This window comes from Rana temporaria, chromosome 5, assembly GCF_905171775.1.
Source record: "Rana temporaria chromosome 5, aRanTem1.1, whole genome shotgun sequence".
NCBI classification, from domain to species: Eukaryota; Metazoa; Chordata; class Amphibia; order Anura; family Ranidae; genus Rana; species Rana temporaria.
The window spans coordinates 399,739,477-399,756,930 of record NC_053493.1 but is presented as its reverse complement, the minus strand read 5'-3'; the positions used below and the strand labels follow the sequence as shown (position 1 = coordinate 399,756,930).

At 44.1% G+C, this 17,454-nt stretch overlaps 1 protein-coding gene across 2 annotated transcripts in view; it reads left to right on the top strand.

Moving 5' to 3' along the window:
* Nucleotides 1–17,454, top strand: part of OC90 (otoconin 90) — a 124,088-nt gene that overhangs the window by 43,038 nt on the left and 63,596 nt on the right. For both annotated transcript variants that reach the window (XM_040354979.1, XM_040354980.1), the window contains exons 8-10: nucleotides 3,435–3,479; nucleotides 9,949–9,996; nucleotides 16,207–16,266. In XM_040354979.1, coding sequence (XP_040210913.1) covers nucleotides 3,435–3,479; nucleotides 9,949–9,996; nucleotides 16,207–16,266 — 153 coding nt within the window. The remainder of the gene's footprint in view (nucleotides 1–3,434; nucleotides 3,480–9,948; nucleotides 9,997–16,206; nucleotides 16,267–17,454) is intronic.

Genomic DNA, 17,454 nt, shown 5'->3' with positions numbered 1-17,454 from the left:
TTCCTGATGGGGGCCCTACTGGCAAGATAGGCCCCCCGATTGTAGATAGCACCCAATTGTCCCTGATTTCAAGGGACTGTCCCTGATTTGGAACAAAGTTCCTCTGTCCCTCATTCCTCCTCATTTGTCCCTCATTTTGGTCTGATCTATATAGATGTATATAAAATGCACTTTTTATCTTTCAAAAAGTGTTTCCCAGTGCTAAACCTTTCATCTGATTTCTAAATTGATGCATTTGTAAATTTCAAAAGCCAATATAAAGGAATAGTATTGGTAAAAAAAAAGGCTCACTGCCTTGCTACTTTGAATTACGCGGGCTTACGCCGGCCCATTTACGTTACGCCGCCGTAAATTAGAGAGCAAGTGCTTTGTGAATACTGTACTTGCCTCTCTATGTATGTTATGTCGGCGTAGCGCATATGAGATGTGCTACGCCCGCACAGAGATACGCCGATCTCTGTGAATCTGGCCCATAAATGGCATCCCAGTCTTATGGCCCGTACACACGATCCAAATATCGTACAACAGATCGTATGACTTTTTTCGCTTAATAGTCGCAAGTAGAAATTGAATAGGGTAATAAAGTCACGAAAATTCTCGCACGACAGAAAAAAAATTGGAAGTGATGTCATGTATTGTATTTTCGGACGACAACTATATTGACTAAAAGAAAATCGTACGATCTGGTTTCGTACGAGGTAACTGTTCGTGCTTGTCTAATCATATCGGATGAACTGTCGTGATCGGCTCTCGAAAGTAGTGTACATACGATCCGAAAATCGTACGATTCTTCCTCGAACGATCGTTTTAGTCCGATATTCAGATCGTGTTTACGGGCCATAAGTCTGTAGGGTTCAATATTGAGTTGGCCCATTTTCATCAGACGAACCGATCGTGTGTACAGGGCATTACTCTCAGAATACCCTCTAAATTTAAAGCAGCGCCGGCTAAAAAATAGCAGGCCGCTACATTTACAACCCCTTTAACTCTGATGCCGCGTACACACGATCATTTTTCAGCATGAAAAAAAAAATGAAGTTTTCCCAACTTCATCATTAAAACGACGTTGCCCACACACCATCGTTTTTAAAAAATGATCTAGCAAAGCGCGGTGACGTACAACACGTACAAAGGCACTATAAAGGGGAAGTTCCATTCGCCTTTGGGCTGCTTTAGCTGATTCCGTGTTAGTAAAAGACGATTCGTGCTTTTCTGTCTGTTACAGCGTGATGAATGTGCTATCTCCATTATGAACGGTAGTTTTACCAGAACAAGCGCTCCCGTCTCATAACTCGTTTCTGGGCATGCACGGATTTTTTACATCGTTTTAGCCCACACACGATCATTTTTTACAACCCGAAAAACAACGTTAACCACTTAAGCCCCGGACCAATATGCTGCCTAAAGACCCAAGGTGTTTTTACAGTTCGGGACTGCGTCGCTTTAACAGACAATTGCGCGGTCGTGCGACGTGGCTCCCAAACAAAATTGGCGTCCTTTTTTCCCCACAAATAGAGCTTTCTTTTGGTGGTATTTGATCACCTCTGCGGTTTTTATTTTTTGCGCTATAAATAAAAATAGAGCGACAATTTTGAAAAAAATGCAATATTTTTCACTTTTTGCCATAATAAATATCCCCCAAAAACATATATAAAAAAAAAAAATTCCCTCAGTTTAGGCCGATACGTATTCTTCTACCTATTTTTGGTAAAAAAAATCGCAATAAGCGTTTATCGATTGGTTTGCGCAAAATTTATAGCGTTTACAAAATAGGGGATAGTTTTATTGGATTTTTATTAATTATTTTTTTTTTTACTACTAATCAGCGATTTTTTTCGTGACTGCGACATTATGGCGGACACTTCGGACAATTTTGACACATTTTTGGGACCATTGTCATTTTCACAGCAAAAAATGCATTTAAATTGCATTCTTTATTGTGAAAATTACAGTTGCAGTTTTGGAGTTAACCACAGGGGGCGCTGTAGGATTTAGTGTACACTTAGTGTGTGTTTACAACTGTAGGGGGGTGTGGCTGTAGGAATGACGTCATCGATCGAGTCTCCCCTATAAAGGGGATCACTCGATCGATGCAGCGCCATAGTGAAGCACGGGGAAGCCGTGTTTACATACGGCTCTCCCCGTTCTTCAGCTCCGGGGAGCGATCGCGACGGAGCGGCTATAAACAAATAGCCGCGCCGTCGTCCCGGATCGCTCCCCGAGGGAACCCGACCGCCGCGTGTAGCGGGGGGGTCCCGATAGGACCCTCCACCCGCTAGAAGGCAGGGACGTACAGGTACGCCAGTGTGCCTGTACGTGCCATTCTGCCAACGTATATGTACATGCGGCGGTCGGGAAGGGGTTAAAACGACGTTAAAAAATACAGCATGTTCGAATTGTTTTTTTTGGCGTTTTTGAGAACCTGAAAAATTATGTGAAGCCCACACACCATCATTTTAAATGACATTTTTGAAAAACAACGTTTTTTTCATGCCGCAAAATGATCGTGTGTACGCGGCATCAGACCTGGTTGTGACGTGGTGATCACCATGTCACTGCTGAAACAAAGGGTTGGGGATATTGTTTTGGTTAACATTAATGTTACGCTGGCCATATGCGTATAGATTTTCGCTTGAAAAATGTTGTTTTAAGAACATTCATTTGATTTTCTAATCGTTAGTGGGGTCAAATCGATGTTCGTTTTCTACCGCAGTTATGGGGAAAATACGAAGGGGCAGAAAGGAAAACCTTGTATGTGTTTTTTGTTCAGAAATTACGTTTGTTTTACAAATACCGGTAGAATTTTTAACGCAAAACACAATTTTCAAACGACATTCGTCCATTCATTGAAAGTGTGAATGTAGGAGACTAAAGTGCCATCTGCTGGCTGGATAGAATACATTCTTTTGTTTTACCTGACTGAAAATTATAATTTTTTTTTTCCATCCAGTTAAAGGGTCACTAAAGGAATTTTTTTTAAGCTAAATAGCTTCCTTTACCTTACTGCAGTCCTGTTTTCATGTCCTCATTGTTCGTTTTTTGCTCTAATCCTTCTCTGTTCTGAACACTTCCTGGTTGTCTGTTTCCTGATGAAAAAAGTCATGGGAGCTTTCTCTTTGTGGTCACTAATCAAGGAGGTGTGATTACTGTGTGTCTAAAACCCCTCAACACCAATCAGTTTAGTTTTACAAACCATCACTGCCCTGTATTGGCTCTGAGTCTCTGTACATCACAGAGCAGGAACAGCATGCAAAAATGAAACTGAAACTGTAGGTACATTATATGATTGATTTGTATCTATTTTTAATCATTTTTAAAAGGAATCAGTTAACTATTATGTCTCTATACCCTGTAAACAGTCATTTCAGCAAAAAAAAAAAAAAAAATTCCTTTACAACTCCTTTAACAGTCATACAAATATTTCTTCTTTTTAGCTTCTCCGGAAACCACAATCAGGAAAAGTGAAATGGATGCAAAATGTAAGTTCTGAATGTTTAAAAATGCACTCAATAATATGTTTTTAGAATTACTTTCACAATATATATATATTTTTTATTTTAAGTGTTAAAGTCAAGCCAAACCTTACATTTTCTGTAAGTTTTCTTTTTATCTGTGACCTTATTGAGAAGATTTTCCCTCACTTCCTGTCTCTGTGACACCTGTCCAAGCGCTAATGTTTTTTTTATAATTTAGCCCCGGAAGATTTTCCCCCTTAAAGTGGAGGTTCCACCTATCTAACAACTTAACCTTAAACAAAAGGGCACAGTTAGCCTAAAAACCGTTCGCCAAACAAAAAATTTTAAAACGTTTGTTTACCTTTCTTTATGGTCTGTGAAGCAGGCACTTCCTGGTCTGTCTGAGTGGGGCTGGGCGTGTCTATTTCTTTCCAGCATAGGGCTTCAGAATGGCAGGAGCTAAGATGGAAACGTCCATCGCTCTATTTTATAAAGTTTACTTTCTGATGAATTAAGAATGCTGGCGCCTAGATTCCTGGGACGGGTGAGTACATTATTGTACATGTACCAAGCGGGAGAAAGGATTTTTAAAAAAAAAAAAAGAATTTCGGGGGAACTACCCCTTTAATAACCGGGCCATTTTTTGCGATACGGAACTGCGTGGCTTTAAGGCCCCTTTCACACGGACACGTTTTTCCAGGCGGTTAGCGCTAAAAATAGCGCCGCTATACTGTCTGAAAAAATCGTGCCCTGCAGTCTTCAGTGTGAAAACCCGAAGGCTTTCACACTGTAGCGGTGCGCTAGCAGGACCGCTCCAAAAGTCCTGCTAGCCAGATCTTTGGAGCGGTGAAGGAGCAGGGTGTTTACCGCTCCTACACCGCTCCTTCCAATTGAAATTAATGGGAAACCGCGGTAATAAAGAGGCACATTGTGGGCAGTATTAATATCGTGGTAAATACGACGGTATAGCGACACTAAAAATCGTGCCGCTATACCGCACCTCCCGTGCCCAGTGTGAAAGGGGCCTAACTGAAAATTGCGCAGTTGTGCGACGCTGTTCCCAAACAAAATAGACTTATTTCTACGAATACAGATTTTTTTTTGGTGGTATTTGATCACCTCTGCGGTTTTAATTTTTTTGCGGGAACCAAAAAAACACTGACAATTTGAATTTTTTTTTTTTTTTTTTACTTTTTGCTAATAATAAATATCCCAAAAAAAAACAAAACAAATGTATTCATCAGTTTAGGCCGATATGTATTCTTCTACATCCAGCCATGCTGCCCCTTTAACTTTTACACCCGACAGGAAGTTCTGCCTGATCGTGTGACCCCTGTGATTGGCTGTCACAGTGGTCACATGATGGTCACCCCAGCTCCTAATCATTACTAGTGACCAGGAGCTGTCTTTGAGTGCTTGGTCACTGAGAGAGCAGGAGCCGGCATCATTAAAAGTTGTAAACTGCAAGTGCAGGGGTAAAATGTGCTCAATGCGTTAAAGTGATATTAAAGGCAGGTTTATTTTTTTTTATTTTATTTTTTATAAAAAATAAATAAACGCAGGTTTAAAAAAAATATATCAAAAAATATGTCATCCTTCCCTGCTCTGTGCAGTAGTTTTGCACAGAGTAGTTCTGATTCTCCTCCTCACTGTTCCCCCGCCAGCACTTCTGGCTCCTCCCTCCTGCTAAGTGCCCCAGAGCAAACAGCTTGTTACTGGGGCACCCGAGCAGGCTCGCTGCAGAGACGCTGCTCTGTGTGTCCATTAACACACAGAGCCACAGCTCAGCCCCGCCCCTCTCTCTTTTCATTGGCTCACTGGCTGTGATTGACTGTCTCAGCCAGTGAGGAGGGAGGGTCCCCAGAGAGCTGAGGCTCGTGTGCACATCGCCAGGGCCGATCCTAGGGTCACAGGCGCCTGGGTGCAGAAATATTTCTGGAGCCCCCACATGGGCGTCGTCATTTTACTAACCCCTCCCCTTTACAAATGTTTCTATGGCAATGACTCAACCACAGAGATGCTCCCCCCACAAAGTCTTCATTACCCTGGGATCATTACATGATCTCTTAACAATAAACAAAATACAGGAAGAGAAGCAGAGAACTTTATTGGGAGCTGGAGGGGGGGGCCTCTGTGATGGACACAGAGAGGGCTTCTGTTAGAGAGTCTGTTGGATGTTCGGCGCCCCCACCTCTACAGGCGCCTGGGTGCAATGCACCCTGTGCACCCTGCCTAGGATCGGCCCTGCACATCGCTGGATAAAGATGGGGCTCAGGTAAGTATTAGGGGGCACATGGAAGGTTTTTTAACTTCATACATAAAATGGGGGGGGGGTGTGGCTCACGGCCTCCCACCAAGAAAATTGAGCACCAGCCGCCACTGAATTTAATGTTCTGAAAGTTTTTGGGAGTCATCCTCTACTTTGATACAAGAGTTCAGAAAAAATCTATGGAATAGTTTAGCGAAATCCGAAGTTGCTAATTTGTTCCCTGTAAGTTGTGTGACTGATAGGCTTGTACTGGTTTCCCCAGAATAGCTCATGGGCTTCCAGCAACTAGAAACCAGCTGTCTCCATCTTCTGAATATTCAGCAAGGCTCTTCATTATACCTCCAAGGCTGTGATTTATGCATGCATAGGTGTGCTGGGGAATAAGTGCAGGAGAGGATATTTATAAATGACTTCTCATATCTACAATGATAATTGTATTCACAAAACAGCAGATGTATGTGTAGAGACGCAGGGCTTTGAAATATTCCTTCCTCCGATATGTGGGAGGGCAGATGCCTCTTGTTTTCTGGCTTTCTGCTTCTCAAAATATAATGCGGTCTCATTTTTCGAAATTCACATATTTTTTAAAGGGAATTGATAAAAGCTAGTAGTCAATTTATGTATACTATTTTTCATTTTTTTTTAAAGATATTTCTTTATTGGAGTTTTAGATTTTTATTTTCATTATTATTATTTGGTAAGGGCCCTTTCACATGTACGGATCCCGTGAGGATCCGTTCCTTTATTATCCGCTTGCTCAGCGGGGATTGCTCTGTTGATCCCCACTGAGCCGGCAGATGACAGGGCGGTCCCTGCACACTGTGCAGGGACCGCCCTGTCAGATCACTGCACTCCTCTATGGAGGGATCGGATGAACACGGACCATCTGTCCGTGTTCATCCGATACGCAGACGGACGGAAAAATAGGATTTTCCTTCATCTGCAGAAACAGACCCTAGTGGGGACTGATGAGATCGGATGTCAGTGGATGTTCATCCGCTGACATCCGCAATCCCATAGGGATACATGTATGATCGTATTTCATCCGAAAACATATAAATGAAATACGGACATACGGCCTGCAGGTGTGAAAGGGCCTCTAAGAACCTTTTTTTATTTTACTTTACTTGTAAAACATTAATATTTAGTTTAGGGTGCATCAGTGACAACCCACTACTGGCTCTTATAAGCCTCAACTTCTGCTGCAATTTTTGTATGTCCCCAGTCTTTGGCCCTAATTTCCTCTAGTATGTCCCCAATCTCTGTGCATCGTCATCTCTAGTATGTCCCCAGTCTCTGACCATTATTTCCTCTAGTATGTCTCCAGTCTTACCATCATTTCCTCTAGTATGTGCCCAGTCTCTGACCATTATTTCCTCTAGTATGTCTCCAGTCTTACCATCATTTCTTCTAGTATGTCTCCAGTTTGACCATCATTTCCTCTAGTATGTCTCCAGTCTAACCTTCATTTCTTCTAGTATGTTTCCAGTTTAACCATCATTTCCTTTAGTATGACTCCAGTTTGACCATTATTTCCTTTAGTATGTCTCCAGTCTGACCATCATGTCCTCTAGTATGTCTCCAGTTTGACCATTATTTCCTCTAGTATGTCTCCAGTTTGACCATTATTTCCTCTAGTATGTCTCCAGTCTAACCATCATTTCCTCTAGTATGTCTCCAGTTTGACCATTATTTCCTCTAGTATGTCTCCAGTTTGACCATTATTTCCTCTAGTATGTCTCCAGTTTTACCATTATTTCCTCTAGTATGTCTCCAGTTTTACCATTATTTCCTCTAGTATGTCTCCAGTTTGACCATTATTTCCTCTAGTACGTCTCCAGTTTAACCATGATTTCCCTAATATGTCTCCAGTCTGACCATGATTTCCCCTAGTATGTCTCCAGTCTGACCATCATTTCCTCTAGTATGTCTCCAGTCTGACCATCATTTCCTCTAGTATTTCTCCAGCCTGACTATCATTTCATCTAGTATGTCTCCAGTCTGACCATCATTTCCTCTAGTATGTCTCCAGTTTAACCATAATTTCTTCTAGTATTCAGCGGTTCTCGTATCTAGTGAGAGCATTTATCAATTGCTGCAGACCTAGTGCTTCCAGTTGGTTGATGCAGGGCTTGGCGATGGGGTCCTGGGAGGAGTTAGCCCAGAGGTTGAAGTCCCCGCGTAGCAGAAGGTTTTTGGTTTTCAAGGTGTATATAGAGATGAATTTGGTGAACGGTGTACGGAGGTGTGTCTTTGGACCTGGTGGTCAGTGTGTTGGGGTGTTGTTTGAAGTTGTAGAGCGAGAGTTTCCATGAAAGGCAATGAGTTCTGTAGAGCTGTTTTGATGAGAGAGAGGTGAGATTTGTAGATCACTGCTAGGCCGCCTCCTCTTTGCACTATTCTATGCTCAGTTAGGATGCAGTAGGTCTCCGGCACTAATTCTGCTAGGATGGTGTTACAGTCAGGTGTTAGCCAGCTTTTTGTGATAAAGAGGCAATCTGTGTTGTGTTGAGTGATGAAGTCATGAATTTCCTATTTGTGCTTGACTGCAGATCTGGTGTTGATCAGGGCGCATGATAGGTGTTGTAGTTGAAGTGGTGCAATCCTGTTTTTGGCAGTCGATTGTCGATTGATTCTTAGAAGTTGTTCTTTTCATAGTTTTTTTTGGATGGGGGTTGGTAGTGTTGAGGCGGTATTCATTAGGCTGCGGAGGGTGTCAGCTGAGTATTTGATGTTGAACATGATGGGAAGATGGTGATGGTGATGGGATGATGAGATGATGATGATGAATATGATGATGAGATGAGATGAGATGGTGATGTCGATGATGATGATGATGCTGACGATGATATTATTGATGAGAAATGAAATGAGATGATGCTGAGGCGTGCCGATGATGTTGATGATGATGATGAAACGATGATGAGATGATGATGATGCTGATGAGAGGATGATGATGATGCAATGATGATGAAGATGAGGATGAGCTGATGATGAGATGATCCACAGTTGATCCAGAGGAAGGCGAAAAACCCCACAATCCAATTTGCTACAGCAGGGGAGAAAATGTCTTCCTGATCCTCAGAGAGGCAATCGGGTTTAACCTGGATCAACTTCCTATAATTGATCAGTACTCCAGTCTAAACATCATTTCCCCTAGTATGTCTCCAATCTGACCATCATTTCCCCTAGTATGTCTCCAATCTGACCATCATTTCCTCTAGTATGTCTCCAGTCTAACCATCATTTCCTCTAGTATGTCTCCAGTCTGACCAATATTTCTCCTAGTATGTCTCCAGTCTGACCATCATTTCCTCTAGTATGTCTCCAGTCTGACCATTATTTCCTCTAGTATGTCTCCAGTCTGACCATCATTTCCTCTAGTATGTCTCCAGTCTGACCATCATTTCCTCTAGTATGTCTCCAGTCTGACCATCATTTCCTCTAGTATGTCCTTAGTCTCTGACCATCATTTCCTCTAGTATGTCTCCAGTCTGACCATCATTTCCTCTAGTATGTCTCCAGTTTGACCATCATTTCCTCTAGTATGTCTCCAGTTTTACCATCATTTCCTCTAGTATGTCTCCAGTCTTACCATCATTTCCTCTAGTATGTCTCCAGTCTTACCATCATTTCCTCTAGTATGTCTCCAGTCTTACCATCATTTCCTCTAGTATGTCTCTAGTCTAACCATCATTTCCTCTAGTATGTCTCCAGTCTGACCAATATTTCTCCTAGTATGTCTCCAGTCTGACCAATATTTCTCCTAGTATGTCTCCAGTCTGACCATCATTTCTTCTAGTATGTCTTCAGTCTGACCATCATTTCCTCTAGTATGTCTCCAGTCTGACCATCATTTCCTCTAGTATGTATCCAGTCTAGGATCATCATCTCCTCTATTATGTTCCCAGTCTCTGACCATCATTTCCTGTTTTAAGTTCCCAGTCTCTGATAATCATTTCCTCTAGTATGTATCCAGTCTAGGATCATCATCTCCTCTGGCATGTCCCTGGTCTCTGACCATCATCTCCTCTCAAACATTACATATGCTAAACTTTTTTTGCAAGCCTTTGTTAATGTCAGGGACCAAACCCGAGGTCCCCTATACCTCATAAATTGACAACCACTGCTTTACATATTTGCCTGTGAATGATTATGTATTGATTCTTTGATATGAAATGAGTAGTAATGTAATTGAATGTACTATATCCTTGTACCTTTCAGCACTGCAGAACAGAAGCATGGACGTCATGCACATTCCAGCACAGGAAGGTATGCCTAAAGGGAGATTCCACTTCCACAAAAAAAAAGACAAAGCCTATGCATTTTCCTACAGCACTCATGTTGGTGTTTTATTGTGATTGCAAAATTACCTTTGCATTCCAGTCTCCTGCCAGCTATTGGGGTTTAAAGATGAACCCCAGCCACTTGGCAAAGTGAAGCTTTACCTCATTTGATAAATTGCAAAGTACACAGTATACAGTGCCTTGAAAAAGTATCCATAGTCACATGATGTTGCAGGTCCTTGATGCCCAGCACTCACAGTAGGTCCTCAGTCTTACAGGTCGAATGACACTGGGTTTATGACTGGGGACATCTTGTGGTGATGTAGGGGTACTACAGGGAACAGCACCAGAAAGAATTGTGTTTATACAATTCAATAGAATATTTACTTAAAGAGGAGTTCCACCCAAATTTGGAACTTCCTCTTATCCCACTCCTCTCCCCCTTACATGCCACATTTGGCATGTAATTTTTTTGGGGGGGGAGTGGGGGCTTCAGCACGAGTGGGACTTCCTGTCCCACTTCCTCCTTCCTGTAGGCGACTAAGCTTAGTCGCCTTCAGGAAGTGGCTGCTGTAGGCGATCGCCTAGGACACGTCACAGGTCCTAGGCGATCTCCTGGCCAATTACAGGGCGCGGCGCCGGGCCGCGCCGCTCGCGCATGCGCAGTGCCGCGCTGCTCGCGCATGCGCAGTGGGTGCCCGGCCGTGAAGCCGAAAGCTGTCACTGCCGGGTGCCCACACTGAAGATGAAGACGCCGGCCGGGGAGGGGGGGAGAGGAGCGGAGCCCCGGCCGGCGCGTCGCTGGAGCGCTGGAGCAGGTAAGTGCCTGTTTATTAAAAGCCAGCAGCAACACTTTTGGTTGCTGCTGACTTTTAATAAACATACAAATGGCTGGAACTCCCCTTTAACACAGATTTCAGGTTTAACGTGTCATGGCTACTTGTAGTAGTAAAATCGTCTCCTGCCTGCACAAGGATTTTAAAACCACCCTCCCCCCATGCTCTCTTGCTCTCCCACTGGAGGTCTCTATGCTTTGTGTTTTTATTCCTACCTTTTCCAAATGTCTTCACAGTATGTCCTCAGTCTTCCAGGTTGGTTGACACTGGGTGCAGGAGGACTGGGGACATCTTGTGGTAGAGTAGGGGAACCACAGGCAACAGCACCAGAGAGAATTGTATTTATACAATTAAATAGAATATTTACTTAGCCCAGATTTCAGCTTTAACATGTCAAGGCTACTTGTTGTAGTAAAATAGTCTCCTACCTGCACAAGGATTTTAAAGCCCCCTCATGCTCGCTCCCTCCATCTAGAGACCTCCCCAATGGAGGTCTCTAGTGCAGTTTTCTATTCTTTGTGTTTTATTCTTTCCTTTTCCAGAAGTCTTCAGTTCAGTCACATGATGTTGCAAGATCCTGTTAGCCTCTTCTTTGAGCATTGTTAGCATTGTTCTCTGCCACATTGTTAGCATTGTTCTCTGCCACATTGCACTCCAAGTAGAGGGCACCATAGGGTGCAGGTCCTTGATGCCCTGCATTCGCAGTATGTCCTCAGCCCTGCACTCACAGTATGTCCTCAGTCTTCCAGGTTGATTGACACTAGGTACAGAAAAGACTGTGGACATCTTGTGGTAGAGTAGGGGTACTACAGGGAACAATACCAGAGAGAATTGTATTTATACAAATTAATAGAATATTTACTTAGCCCAGATTTCAGCTTTAACGTGTCATGGCTACTAGTTGTATTAAAACAGTCCCCTGCCTGCACAGGGATTTTAAAGCCCCCCCCCCCCCCCATGCTCTCTCCCTCCCCCACTGGAGGTCTCTCAAGCAGTATTCTATGCTTTGTGTTTTTATTCTTACCTTTTCCAGATGTCTTCAGGTCCGTCACATGATGCTGCAGGGTCCTCTTCATCTCTTCTTTGAGCTGGGTAACCCGTAATGAGTGTAGAGGGCGGCCCTTAGCACTGCTCTCTGCCTCATTGCACTCTTCTGAATAGAGGGCACCATAGCGACATCTCCTTATGCCGTGCACACACGATCGGAAAATCCGACAAGAAAACCGTGGATTTTTTTCCGATGGAATGTTGGCTCAAACTTCACACAAAATTCCGATCGTCAAGAACACGGTGACGTACAACACTTCAACGAGCCGAGAAAAAGTTCAATGATTCTGAGCATGCGTCAAATTGATTCTGAGCATGCATGGTTTTTGGTGCGTCGGAATTGCATACAGACGATTGGAATTTCCGACAAGAATTTTTCTTGTTGGAAAATTTGAGAACCAGTTTTCAAATTTTTGTTGGGGGAAATTCCGACAGAAAAAGTCAGATGGAGCCTACACACGGTTGGAATTTCACAGAAAAGCTCACATCCAACTTCCGATCGTGTGTACGTGGCATTAGAGTGCACGTTCTTGATGCCCAGCACTCATATAGCTAGATTCAGGTATCAGTAGATACGCCGACCTAACTCTGAATCTGCGCCGACCTAGGTTTAAGTGTATTCTCAAACAGAGATACACTTAAACCTATCTAAGATACGACGGCTTGCGCCGTCCTATCTTAGGGTGCAATATTTTGGCTGGCCGCTAGGTGGCGCTTCCACTGCGGTCAGCATAGAATATGTAACTCACTAGATACGCCTATTCACCAATGTACGCCCGGCCGACGCAGTACAGATACGCCGTTTACGTAACGCATTAGCAGGCCTAAAGTTATTCCATCAAATAGATGGAATAGTAATGTTAAGTATGGCCGCCGTTCCCGCGTCGAAATTCGAAAATTTTACGTCGTTTGCGCAAGTCGTCCGTGAATAGGGATTTACGTAGTTTACGTCCACGTCGAAATAAATAGGCCCCTGCGGCGGACTTAGCCGCAATGCACACTGGGAAATGTAGGCGCATGCGCAGTTCCAAAAAAACGGCAATCACGTCGGGTCAAGCCTAATTATAATAAAACACGCCCCCTCAGCCGAATTTGAATTAGGCGTGCTTGCTCCCGCCGCATTTACGCTACGCCACCGTAAGTTAGGAGGCAAGTACTTTGAGAATACAGTACTTGCCTCTCTGACTTAAGGCGGCGTAGCGTAAATACAATACGCTACGCCGCCTTAAAGTTGCGGCCATCTCTGTGGATCTACCTAATAATATGTCCTCAGTCTTCCAGGTCTAATGGCACAAGGTACAGGAAGACTGGGGACATCTTGTGGTCAAGGAGAGGTACTACGGGGAACAGCACCAGGGACAAGCTGCTTTTTAAATTTTTAACACCTTAACACTATTAGCCTGGAGTTGAGCTTTAACAGCTGCCGATGTGTTACAAAACATCTAGTAGTCTAGCGCTTTCTTTAAAGGCTGGGGTTAGGTTTTATTACATTAATAAAATGTATATAATGGCTCTCCTCCAGCAATGATATGTATTACTCTTTCATAAATGGAATTGCTGCATACTCATTAGATTTTTAACACAATTTACGGAACATGTAGAAGCAGCGGGTTGTGTCACCATGACTGTTCTATGAGTCTAGAAAGCTGGCTATCAAACGTATAGATTTCCAGCTCAGATCATTATCTGCTGTCAGAGACAAGTCCCCTCAGCAGGGAAGAGCCACGTCTGTGGAAATGAGAGGCAATTATTTTAGTCTCTCGGAAAGCGAGGCAGAAATAACTGTATCCCTTCATTACCGCTTCCACTCCTGGGGGGTGACGTCAGTTAGACGATCTCTAGAAGAAGCAGGGGACCCTCCTGGCCCCCCTCCTGTAGGAGAACTACATACTATGTGCACCCGCAATACTGTCCATCGCGCCTGAAGCTGTGGCGCGATGGGTATAGCCACAAAGGCATTTTTCCGCTGCCAATGTAGCGCCTCGTCTGCGAACTCCAGTGATTGCACAGATGTGGCGCTACCCATCCAGCACTGTGCCCGGCGCCGGGACACAGTGCACATAAGGACCTTTTTTAGATTTTTTTATTATTATTATTAAAGAGACATGTTTAAATATATATATTTTTTTTTATATAATTTTTTTTTACTGACTTTGGGGTGGGGGGCGGCGCCCGGGCACCCCCTATGGACGGGCCGCCACTGAGTCATGGTCCCAGCATGGCCCATTGTTTGTGGCTTTGCAGGTCTGGGATTCTGGGTTCTGTATCCACCAGGACACCTGGGTTTGTGTGAGTTTAAAAGATTTCCCATTATGTCTTATGAAAGACACGACTAACTGCAGGGCACCAGGGCTCATCCACACTGGCAGCATCAGGCAGGCTTGCCCAAAGTTTAAACTCAGCTTGCCAACCGACATTTTGGCTAACAACTTTTCAGGTTCACCACCAGAAACAATCTACAGTATAATTGCAATGCAGAGCCTTTGCCGGGGTATTCTGAGTCACAAAAGCCAATAATTTAAAGGGATGGATAATCCAGCACCCTTTCTATAACCCCTTAGCGGCGAGCATACGCACATATGCGGCCTCAGCTTTCAGGGGTTATACCAGGGTGATGCATGCAGCTGCATGCATCACCCCGGTACAGTTTTTTAGAGCGGGCCGTTTAGAGCGGTACCGTTTTTTAGAGCGGGCAGTTGGCTCTTTAGGGATAACAACCGATGTAGCTCAGGGGGCACTCGGAGAAGAGGAGGAACCTAGAGCACTGGCAGGGGACCCCAGAAGAGGAGGTATGGGGCCGCTCTGTGCAATATTGCACACAGCAGGTGAGTATAACATGTTTGTTTTTTTGTTTTTTAAATAGCTTAACAATCACTTTAACCACTAGGCATCCGCACATTAGCCGAATGACGGCCACAGCTCGGAAAAAACAATTGCCGGGAGGCCGTCAATAGACGACCTCCACTTCGCACGCTCCCCGTGCACCCCTGCAGGGCGCGCACGGCGTGCGCTGTGATCAATGAGTCACTGAGACTCGGGTGATCACAGATCCGAATAAGGGGCCGATCCCGGCCCCTTAAGCCGATCACCGGCTTATGTGCAAGGGACATCTGTCCCGAAAAGGAAGGAGGCACGTATGTCTCATATGTGAAATCCGTCCCCCCTGACAGTGCCACCTGCCATTGCCACCTGCCAGTGCCCACAGTGCCCACAAGTGCCACCTGTCAATGCCCACAAGTGCCACCTATCAATGCCCACCAGTGGTGCCAATCAGTGCTTTATCAGTGCCACCTAGCAGTGCCACCTAGCAGTGCTGCCTATCAGTGTAACCTACCAGTGCGCATTATTGCCACCCATCAGTGCCCATCAGTGCCACCTTTTAGTTCCCATTAGTGCCACCTATCAATGGCCTTCAGTGTCACCCATCAGTGCCGCCTCTCAGTGTCACCCATCAGTGCCCACCAGTGCCGCCTATCAGTGCCGCCTATCAGTGCCGCCTTGTCAGTGCCGCCTTATCAGTGCCGATCAGTGTAGCCCATCGGTGCCCCTTCAGTGCAGCCTCATCAGCGTACATCAATGAAGGAGAAAAATTACCTGTTTGCAAAATACTATAACAAAATATAAAAAAATATAAATTGTTTTAAAAAAAATTGGACTTCATTTTTTTTTAGCAAAAAATAAAAACCGCAGAGGTGATCAAATACCACCAAAAGAAAGCTCTATTTGTGGGGGAAAAAATTATAAAAATGTAATTTGGGTACAGTGTTGTATGACCGCGCAATTGTCATTCAAAGTGCGAGAGGTCTGGGCAGGAGGGGGGTTTAAGTGCCAAGTAAGCAAGTGGTTAAAGTAATAATACAAGCATGTGGTAAAAAATGGTTGTGGTCCATTACTGCAGTTTTAATCGGATCGAACATTAGCTTGGATAAGCAAATCAAATAACTAGACCTGAACTGGCCACTAGATGTCCTCAGTCTGATGACCAGCTCACTTCCCTTGAGCCCAGGTCATCCTGGACCCACCTCAGCTTGTCACTGGACAGTGAAAGGAGAAGCAGCACAGGGAGTGTCAGTCTGCTCTCTGCTCTTATCCGTATGCTTCTTGTCTGCACATGAACTGATTGGCTCCTTGTTCTGCTTCTTCCTCTCACACTCCAGCCCTGCTGTACAGGGATGCAAGTGGCTACTACCAGGTCAGATTCAGGTATTGATACATTTAATGATGTAATAATGATTACAGAGCTAATTATTGTGCAGATTTGTACAGAGCTGATATTTGTAACTTATTTGGAGCTCTTTTTTTTTTTTCTCTAGGGGAGCAAAGTGACCCAACATCGATTCCTTCTGCAGAGGAGCTCATGACTCCTCTGACAGGTGAGCTTTATTTTTAATCTTATATTATTGGCGCCATATAAATCCTGTATAATAATCAGAGACAAAAATCAGAGACAAAAATTGGGCCCTGGACTTCATCCAGACGGCCCACTTTAACCACTTAAGACCCGGACCTTTAGGCAGCTTAAGGACCCGGCCAGTTTTTGCGATTCGGCACTGCGTCGCTTTAACTGACAATTGCGCGGTCGTGCGACGTGGCTCCCAAACAAAATTGGCGTCCTTTTTTTTCCCACAAATAGAGCTTTCTTTTTGTAGTATTTGATCACCTCTGCGGTTTTTATTTTTTGCGCTATAAACAAAAATAGAGCGACAATTTTGAAAAAAAAACAATATTTTTTACTTTTTGCTACAATAAATATCCCCCAAAAATATATATAAATTTTTTTTTTTTCCTCAGTTTAGGCCGATACGTATTCTTCTACCTATTTTTGTTAAACAAAAACGCAATAAGCGTTTATCGGTTGGTTTGCGCAAAATTTATAGCGTTTACAAAATAGGGGATAGTTTTATTGCATTTTTATTAATTATTTTTTTTTTACTACTAATGGCGGCGATCAGCGATTTTTTTCGTTACTGCGACATTATGGCGGACACTTCGGACAATTTTGACACATTTTTGGGACCATTGTCATTTTCACAGCAAAAAATGCATTTAAATTGCATTGTTTATTGTGAAAATGACAGTTGCAGTTTGGGAGTTAACCACAAGGAGGAGTTAGTGTTCACCTAGTGTGTGTTTACAACTGTAGGGGGGTGTGGCTGTAGGACTGACATCATCGATCGAGTCTCCCTATATAAGGGATCACTCGATCGATGCAGCGCCATAGTGAAGCACGGGGAAGCCGTGTTTACATACGGCTCTCCCCGTTCTTCAGCTCCGGGGACCGATCGCGACGGAGTGGCTAGAAACGAATAGCCGCGCCGTCGTCCCGGATCGCTCCCTGCGGGAATCCGACCGCCGCATGTAGCGGGGGGGGGGTCCCGATCGGACCCCCCACCCGCTAGAAGGCAAGGACGTACATGTACGCCCATTTGCCTGTACGTGCCATTCTGTGGACGTACATTTACATGCGGCGGTCGGGAAGTGGTTAAGTGGTTAATTTTGCAAACAAGCACAAAAACAGTATATACACTAAACGCAATTGTGCAAATTGTAGCACAAACATA